The 10,086-nt window shown below is 37.6% G+C and overlaps 1 protein-coding gene across 7 annotated transcripts in view; it reads right to left on the reverse strand.

Annotated features, from left to right (window-relative positions):
* Nucleotides 1-10,086, reverse strand: part of SOX6 (SRY-box 6) — a 322,621-nt gene that overhangs the window by 25,045 nt on the left and 287,490 nt on the right. For all 7 annotated transcript variants that reach the window (XM_026850473.1, XM_026850475.1, XM_026850472.1 and 4 more), the window contains one exon: nt 9,304-9,412. In XM_026850473.1, the coding sequence (XP_026706274.1) occupies nt 9,304-9,412 (109 nt within the window). The remainder of the gene's footprint in view (nt 1-9,303; nt 9,413-10,086) is intronic.

Consider the following 10,086-nt stretch of genomic DNA (forward strand, 5'->3'; position numbering starts at 1 on the left):
TGATTTGTTTTGTTTTAAGATGGAGAAATGACAGGAATTCACCGCAGAGAGTAAAGGCAGCCTGACTTCATATTTGATGGATGCATTGTTCAAGGTGTGGCTGAACACTGATAATGAACAACTTTTTCTTCTTCCTATGTAGCAAGACAATGAGTTTTAAAAGCTTAAGCACAATGGGGTTTATAAAAGGAAACTACATTTAACAATGGGAGAGAAGTTTACAAAAGTCTCTCCCTCAAGTTATGTGATATTAATGAAATGCAGAATACTTTGCAAAAGGTTTTAATGTGTGTTGGAATCACTGCTCTAGTGGCCCATTTCCTGCAGTCAACCTGCGGCCGAAGTTGTCACCTCCTAGTATATGCAACATCATTCCTTGTATCAATATAACGAATTCCCTCCATTCAGCGTTTGCTGTTCTCACTTGTCATATCCTATCAGTAATTCGATGGCAAGGACCTAGGGCTAGGATACACATATGCCATTTCTTCTTTCCTTTCACATGGGGTGCTGATGTTATAATAATTAATAATATAATTAGTAAATAGACCATAACAAAGGGAGAGAAGCAAAAGCAGCTGTAAATTAACAAGTAATAATAAATGTTAGGAAAAGCTCTTAAGACTAATTTTTCAGATATGCTGCACCTGTGCATTTGGGACCTGTAAGCGAAGCCGGGAAGATGTTCTTACAAACAGGTCAATGGCATGTCCCAATATGTTGCTACACTTACCCAATTCGGCTAAAAAAATGGGGGATTTGCCACCAAGTAGGGGCTTATGTGAAAATTCACAAATTACTCTTTTGAAATACTGCACTTCCCGTGAAACTACCCCTGCCAAATTGAAAACATAATCATTTAATATTTCCAGAAGCTGAAAAGATACTGTAATGCCCATCCTACACGCGTTTTGGACGACTGATTCTGTAAAATTAAATCAAACTACAAATTAAGAAAATATTGTCCCCTTGCTAATAAGGTCTGCACTGAATGCTTGCTTAAATACTTGCCACATCCACATGGAAGAAAGGCACTTTTCTATATGAGATACTGAGGTTGCTGAAGGAGAAAATAGTGTGCAGTATAGACTTAGAAAAAAAAACAGTTGTCCGAAGAAGAGGGCTTATCTGAATCTCTATCAATTGCTCATGCTTAGCCAGAATAGATGGTGTTCTTTCCTGAATGTATTCGTATTTCTGCTCCACTCCCTGTGCTCAAGGAGGTAAGGAAGAAGGGCAAGATTTCTCCCTCCTCCTTGCAGTATGATATAATGGTGGCTTTCTCTGTCAGCTGAAAATTCAATAGCGCCTGGAAATCTGATGCTATTTTAGGCAGCTTCAAGCTCCTTTCGCGATATTGGAGCAATACAAAGACATGTGCAGAGCTAAGAATCAGGACCACGGTGTGTTTTACACCTGTGGTGGCTACACATGAGTGTGAAAAAATGTTTTAAACCACTGAACTTTTATATTGAATTTTTTACTCACTCCACTTAAAAATAGCTAAGCAAACTGACTGATGCTTTCAGCATTTGTGACAATAATTTTCTCATGGGCAAAGATTTTCTGTGTAAAACTGCAACCCACAGTTGCTTTTTACAGCCTTGCTCTAAATTCCTGAAAATAATGTTTTACTATATAATGGAAATTGTGACAAGCCCTTAACCATAACTGTGCTAATAGGCACACCTATGTAAAACTCAAGGCATTGTAACAGTGCTTAGTTGTACAACATCAGAAATTCTAACTAGAATTTTTTTAAATAAAGGTAGTATTCTATAAGATCAATTACTGCAGGATGGAAACAGCAAACCAGAAAGCCTGATATTTAACAGTAGGAAAAAATACCTAAGACAGTTGAAAATCCAAAGGTAACACTTGTGGAGGACATCCAGATTTATTATTCTGAAAGTGAGAAGCATACATGTTAAATATTAGTGTCTTGAGAGGAAGAAGGATCAATGCCATGCCCAGTTCAGGTTTTCCAGGACTCAAAGTGGGAGCTCCCCCTGTAAAATGTATTGGGGATGCTGGCAACAATGCATTCATGAAGTTGCCATCAGAAGAGTGATGGGATGGTTCTTAAAGACAGAACATCTTATTCCTATCCTGTTTGCAGGCATTGAATCATTCCAGGGCTGAGGCACTGAATTCTATCCAACACAACTGTGCCTAAGTCCTTTATCCCATATTCCTGATCTGTTATGAGTTATTTTGAAAAATTTAAGCGTATCACTCAAGTATCAGGCACAGTCAAATGGATTCATGGGTACTAAAAATGGCAACCACAATTAATGAAGGCTACCTTTTAGCCTCTGGTCTAATTAACCAAGATAAGATGCTATTTTATCTTTAAATAATTAAGATACACTTACAGGATTTTTTTAAAAATCAAAGACCTCTAGCAAGAATTAGGGGAATAAAAATTCCAGTACTTGAGCTTACTGCATTCTCTCTGGAAACACTTCTTTGTTTTCAGACAGCTTTCACTGTTTTCTGATTTTCATCTTTCCCCTCTCAACTGCCATAGCAACTATTACAAATATTTATGTGCAACAAATGCTGGCGTGGAGAAGCATTCTTTTCTCCAGTATTTATGAAGCACTGTCACAAAAAGTAGGTGATGCTTTGTTATGCATGTACTACCTGCTGTTTACACCTCTGCATAGGAGGTGCTAAACCAGCTACCTCACAGGTTTGGATTGTGTTGGCAGCCTGCCTAGATTGATCTGCCTGCAAATGTATGATTCCCTATCACCTACCCCTTCAGCTGCTCAAAGCCAACCTTTTTGCGAGCTAAGAAGGGACTGTGTCACCCTTTTGTATAAGCATTATTTACTACTGGGCTTACATCAGAATGCTGACGCTTCGAGTATATGCTAGAGGTGTTCCTTTAAGAAAGCACTGATTTTTTTTTTTTACTTAATAGAGTGGCAAAACCCAGGCAGTTGTCATGATGTCTGCTCTACCACCAGGGAGGGAGGTAACGAAGCTTTGACAGATGGACAGAAATTTGGAGCTGGACAAGGTGGCAGTTCCTTCTCAACATTAGATATCAGCCTTGTGCTCCCTTTGTGGTTCCTTTTTCTCATGTTTCTCCCCACATGGTCAAGAAACTACCTTCCACACAGCAAAACCTCCCTGTCTTTCCCCAGTTAGTTCATTCTGCCCCTCCACATGATTTCCCATTCACTGCTGCTGCTGCTGCCACTGCAACCACTCATTGTTCACCATGTTCTGGCAACCAGTTAAATCCGTGATGATGCCTCACACCATTTCTTTCTTTCTCTGTCATGCGACTTCCCTTGCTTTTGGGCAGGTAGAATCTCTCATTGTACTACAACATGACTTGCAATGGGGCTAGCCCAAGTCAAATACAAATGGGAAGTGCTGATTGTATGGACATAGAAAGACAAACTGCTGTTGACTGTTGCAAATACTGAGCAGTCCATTGACTATGTATGTCGGTCAGCAAACACACCATCTGAAATGCTGCAGAACTGGGTTCTTAAGCTTACTGCTGAATATGTTGTTTTAAAAGCAAAGGTGAGTTTGTGATCCTCTAACCTTGGGTTCAGGTCCAAAATCAGGTTCAACCCCAAACCTGTGTATATCTGAACTGGAATGAATAAGGTCAGGCTAGGGCTTACTACTGGAACCAGCCTATTACCAATGGTTATGCAGCTCACAGTCCCCAACTGGCTTGCATTCAGCCTGCCTGGTGCATGGTCAAAGATACCATGATCAAACAGATAAGGCTTAAAGCTGTATAACCTTGGTGACTTGGCATATAGAAAACCACAATCTGTAAACCAAGGAACTTACAACTTAAAGTGAGAGATAGCAGGCAGTGAAAGGGTGGATACAGTCAATGAATTTAAGATAGGCTTGTACCAATCCCATGCCAAGGACTCAACATCTAGATTTCACAGCAGAGGTTATCCTTTGGAAGACTTTGAAAAGTCATAGTGTAATACAAGGATAAATAAATACATACATACAGGTAAAGTGGACAGACAGATCCCACCACATTATTTAAAATTGTTTTTATCTAAACTAGCAAGCATATATCTATCTTCAGAACTATGGTCAATGCTTAACAGACACAGGTAAATTAGTATCAAAGGAAGAAGCAGCAAGTGCTAAATGTAAAATTTATAGAATCAAGAAAACTACTATATGAGAAATAGAACAAATGAAAGCATCAAAACACGACTCAGAAGAAAAGGCCTTTGTCTATGTTGTCCCAAATGGCAAACTGTGAGGCCAAATATTTTACTCACAAGCCCCTGATTCTAATATATTAACATGAATTGACATGGAACTAAATGTTAAGTACTAATACAGTGTTTTCATCTGTTTCCATTTGCTTTATAAATATGAATTTAGCTTCAAAATGCATCTGATTTTTCACTTGGGAAAACAGGACACAGGGAAGTTATTTCTATTTTACAAGATCACACAATGAGGCAGTGGCAAAACAATAACATTCAGATGTTTTTGCCCTGAGCCCAGGATCCAATCAAGAAAAGTATATTTTAACAGATCCAATTCTTTGGCAGGAATGAAGATCAGGTCTTGATGGAATTTGAATCCCTGACTATGACTACTGAAGGAAACCACCCTGCAACCTGAGCTAAGGTAAAATTGTCATCAAGACCATTAGTTCTATTCTGCAGATTTCTATCTACTACAAAACAAAATCTTAACATACTTCTTACAGATTTCTAAAGCATTTGACCACAACCACAAAACCAGAAGGATCCATAAACATAGAGCACATTATGCAAGCACAAGATCCATAAACATAGAGCACATTATACGATTCAAAAGAAGCAGCACTATCACCAAAAGTGAGCATCTGTGAAAGGAATATCTTTTTTAAAACTTGAACCAAAAAACCATATTCAGATCATCCAAAATTCTCAGATAACAAAGAACTAAATACTTTAGGTTTCCTCCTGTGGAATTTAAACAGGGCTCACCTATGGCTCCTGAGTATATTCTACACACTCTGGTCAGCTGGTGTGTATCAGTCATTTTCAAAAAAGGCGTTTTAGCTATAGCTAGATTCAAAACTGTCTTGGTGTGTCCATGCCAGTTAGCTGTATTTCAGTACTGACAATCTCAAATGTTCAAAATTATGAAGCCTCCTACAGAAAGGATGATGTTTCCTTTAAAATGATGAGGTTTGAAAAAAAAAAAAAAAAAGAAACACCAAACCTTGTTTAGTTCTATAATTGTCTGTTGTTTATAATTTTGCATACCAGTCACTGAACATTTATGAGGCTCTCAAATCATGTTTTTGAATTTTGCTAGCTACAAATGTATCATATATTTTAACATGACAACTGGGATTTCCAGGTAATGATATCAGTCTAATAGCTGTGGATTATTCATCAATGGTGTCACAGTCAGTGGCAATGTTTTTGAATACAGTCTGAGCATGATTTTTAATATAGTTAGCCCAGTCCTGCTACTGGCTTAGGAAGTAATAGAGATGTCGATTTATGTCATATTTAATATAAAACTCTTGCTGATGATTTTTAGGCCTCCATTCAGATGACAGTTAGGTCATTATGAGTAACACAGGCTTTGAATACAACTTCATATGCTAGGTCATCTCTGAAAGTACACCTAGTTACCATTAGTCTCAAACAAGGTTTCATACACTAGGCAGGGACAAGAAGTTAAAAGTCGTTCTGCAGTATCCTTTCATATTTGTCTTATAATTGCATAGAGCTAAATTTAAAGGATTTCAAGACTTCTCTTAAAATTCATGATTCAGAAAAAATATATATGTAGCTTCAGCTTCGGATCAATGAGCCAGTACCGCAAGCACTCCTAAAATTATAGGAAAACATGACTCTGATCCTGTCAAACTCAGATCAGTGCCATATGTTATAGAAAAGATATAAGGAGTAGAGAGAAATCATTGCTAGATACTATTACAAAGGCATTCCATAAAACACAGAAGCCTGCTGATATTTCTTATAACAAATTACCTGAACCTTAAAGGCTGTGTCAAAGCTATGGGAACCAGGAGCACTTCCCAGATTTGGCCTATCTCGGCTGCCTGTTGGGATGAGACAGACATGTGCCATGTCTCCACACACTTTAGTTTCCTATGGAAATGCAGGTGTGCAGGTAGGCAAGGAGAGAAACTGAACTTCCATAGCTCCCTTGGTCTGGATCAGTTGGGGGATCAGCATGCAGCCCAAACTGGTCTCCACTCCCAAGTAATAAGCAATAGAACAAGATGATATGGCCTTAAGTTGCACCAGGGGAAGTTTTGATTGGATATTAGGAAAAATATCTTCACCAAAAGGGTTATCAAGCATTGGAACAAGCTGCCGAGGAAAGTGGGTTGAGTGTCTGGAGGCATTTAAAAGATGGGTAGACATGGCACTTAGGGACATGGTTTAGTGGTGGACTTGATAGTGTTAGGTTAAGGGTTGGACCCGATGATCTTAAGGGTCTATTCCAACCTAAATGATTCTATGATTCTAAAGAATAAGTTGTCAAGATTCTTAGTAACCCAGGGCTGAAACAGACACTTATGGGAGCACAAAATAATAGCAACACATACAAAAAACTTTGTGACATAGCAAACCTAGAAAGATCTGTAATAGCTTCATGACAATTAGAAGCATTAATATTCTTGAAAATGAAGTGAGTCTGCAGCATGGTACATCAGAGGTCACAGTTTAACTGCTGATATCAGCACTGTTTTCGATGGACTTCCACTCTAAATGGTGCCGTGCTAGAAGTGTCATCTCTTAACTACCTTGCCAAAGATATGGGGCAAAACTTGGGTGATATTTTGAATGTCTTTCTTTTATATCCAGCTAATATCTAAATTCACCTTGTCTACAACTAGAAGGGCAAATAAGTAGCTCAGTTTTGAACATCCGCCAATGTTTTTTTTAAGATCAGCAGAGGTACTCGTCCAGCACCTCTTTTCCAGAGACATCTCTTGGCTGCTAAACAAAGTCTGGAAATCTGAATCCATTCATGAACTCAGATTTCCCATGTGGCAAAATACGATGCCTCAGACTGCCCCACTAGCTCTAGAAAGACAGGTACACTGTCCTTAAACTGGCACACATCGCTGTACCTTGGGTTACATACGTCAAAGCTTCGTTCTGCACTATCCAGTAACAGCGGGGGCTGTCAGTACCAAGTATCAAGATACTAAATTAAAGGCACTAGAAAGAGAAAGGATGAATTGAGGGAAATAAGCTAAACCAAGAAAGTTGTTAGGGACTTGCTGTCATATGAACCAGTAACGGTGTATCTGTAAGTATTCTGTTGCAACTTTTCATCCCAGCTGAGGAAAAATATATCCTTCAACACGTTGAAATATGAGAAGTTGCTGCAGCATGGAAAATCCTTTACAAAGCAGTTTATAAATAACTGATTAGTCAACAAGTACTTCTGAAAGCCCATGTATCTCCTAAGTCCTTTTTTCTAGAAAAAAAAAATTCAAAACACCTGTCTGAAAGTTATTTTTTACCTACATTCTCTTTGTTATTTTTCTGTTTAAAGACAATACAACAGTGGCCAACCACATCCAATAAAGGATGAATTAATGAAGCTCATAAAAATAGCTCCTTAAAATGAAAATCTGGGAATTATTTGCTTTATAAAGAACTATGAAATATATATGTGAAAAATCTGAAGTGTCTCATTAAGGTGCTAGCCTCCTTCTGAATATTATTTGTTATAAATGAGCTTCAGTCATCATCTTATCTTACCGTTATGGAGATCTGAAATCTTGAGTATGTAAAAATACTTAAACATTTAAGCAAAAAACATGTCAGCGTGTGGTCCTGGTGCCTGTGTCCGTTCCATGTGATAAGTTAATCACGATATTAAGGCAATAAGTAGGATTTTTTTTCTACATTGCATTGAGAGTTACTTATTCCTCTGTATGAATGAGTCACTACAGGAACATCTTGGAGCTGAACTTGCAGCTTCTCCATATACAAGTCCTTGCCCAAAATACTTTTAAATTCAGCTTATTTGGTTTGCCTAAAGCCTGATTAAAGATAATGTATGTCAGTTGGTGATCAAGGAGAATCAGGGCTCTGAGATGTTTTATCACAGGCATATCAGGTACTACCTATGCAGTGAAGGAAAGATAACATTACATGTGCTGTTGTTGTCAGACTTCAGAATGGAGGGACAATTTGCGAGACCTCACCTGGACCATTTATTTCTGGGTCACAGAGAGACAGAAGAGAAAATGTGCTCATAGGAATATTTCTCTATACAGAAAATAGTAATGCATTTTATCAGAAAAATTCTGTCACAGTATTTCAAGAATCATCTGAAAATAAATCTATTTGTGAACAATCACAAGTTTATTGGTCCTATTTTTTTGATCCAAGAAAAAAAGCAAATTTGGAACCTGTCAGATGTTTGGATATTAATGGAAAAATTTAGAGATGTTTTAACCTTTTCTCAAAAACAGGGGCATAACTAGAGCTTGTCAGGTTAAAAAAGAGCAAGATTATTCTCAAAAAATTAAATTGAGGGAGCAAAATGTTGCATATACTTGAATGGTACGTTCATCTTACTACTGTTACTGGTAGAGTTCCTATCTATCTACACGTTCCCTTCTACTGTATCATAGGACAGAGAGGATAATCAGCAGCATCCACTTCCAGAACATGCATTGTAACACTGCTAGAGATTAAACTCAGTCTTGATAAACACTGATTTCCACCCATGGCTTGACACTGTATGCCTGATATATAGAACTCTCACTGAAATGAGTGCAAATGCACCCAAGGTTTATACCACGAAAAATACATTTTCATATAGAAAATGTGAAATATTTTTCCATTATCATTTGACAGCTGCCTGTCAATAAAATTGTGCTTGCTATATCTTGAACAGTTTGTGAGTGCACTGATGGGTAGACTTCATAAAGAGCTCTGACTTTTTTCAAAGCTGTCAAATCCTTAAAAACTGGTGAAAATATATATAAGTATATATTGTCTTGCTGAGTTAATTTTTAAAATGTTTCCTACTGTTTTATTAATAGTATAACATGTAAACACTTAACTGTCAGCTGCTGGGGGAAGAAAATAGTTAAGTTGCAGAAAGGCTTAGAGGGCTATACAGTTCTTTTAACGTATCCACCCATTGCTATGGACTTATTACAATTTTACAGAAACTCACAGAAATCATTCAAGTGTTACTCTGAGATGTAAGCTGGACATAGCCTGGCAGCATTTCAGCCATACAATTCTGTGATGCACTGTTCAATAACCCATAGTCAAAATTGCAACTTACCTTCTGCATCTTCTGGCCTTGTAAGATCGATGACACCAGGGCCCAGTTTTCCATCTTCATTGGGTTTTCCTGTTAACTGTGGGCCTAAATTTTCAAACCTTGTTCTTTCCTGGAAAAGAACAGAAGTCATCTTATTGCTCCGTATAGGTTAGTTCTCATTACATGTCTGTGCATACATGTATGCACTGATACACACCTTATTTTTAAAGTCTGAACAAATAAATCATGCATTTAATTAGAATTTTAACTCAGGGACAATTTTTTACAGATTCTGAATGTTTGCATTTATGAAAATCAGTTTTAAATGTGAAACATATACAGAAACTTTGAGATTATTTTGATCTGCACTGCCACAATGCATAAATGATTGTACATGCAAATACAAAACACTCTTGGCAGCAAACAGTGCTGATCGATGCTGCTCACTTTGCCTTTCCACTTATTTTCTAACTTGAACTGGAAAAGACAATCAGCATTTGGGAGACATGAAAATTCAGAAGTAGAAAAAAGAGTTTGTATTAAAATATACTGCTAATCTAATGGAAAAAGCATTTTTTTCCCCCCACTATGAGATTTGAGTTTGCATTCATACCTCTGAGAAAACACAAGTCTGAATTTTATGCAAGAGGTTTTCAAAGACAAGTATTTGAAAGAAAGAATAATAGATGACAGAACTGATATTATTATTTTGTCTAGGAATTTAAATTGTACCTCAGTGGAAAGGGAACCTAAGGAGATTTAAAAAAAAAAAAAAAAAGGGGGGGGGGGGGGGGGGGGGGGGGG

This window comes from Athene cunicularia, assembly GCF_003259725.1.
Source record: "Athene cunicularia isolate RWA chromosome 5 unlocalized genomic scaffold, athCun1 chr5_part2, whole genome shotgun sequence".
In the NCBI taxonomy this organism is placed as follows: domain Eukaryota; kingdom Metazoa; phylum Chordata; class Aves; order Strigiformes; family Strigidae; genus Athene; species Athene cunicularia.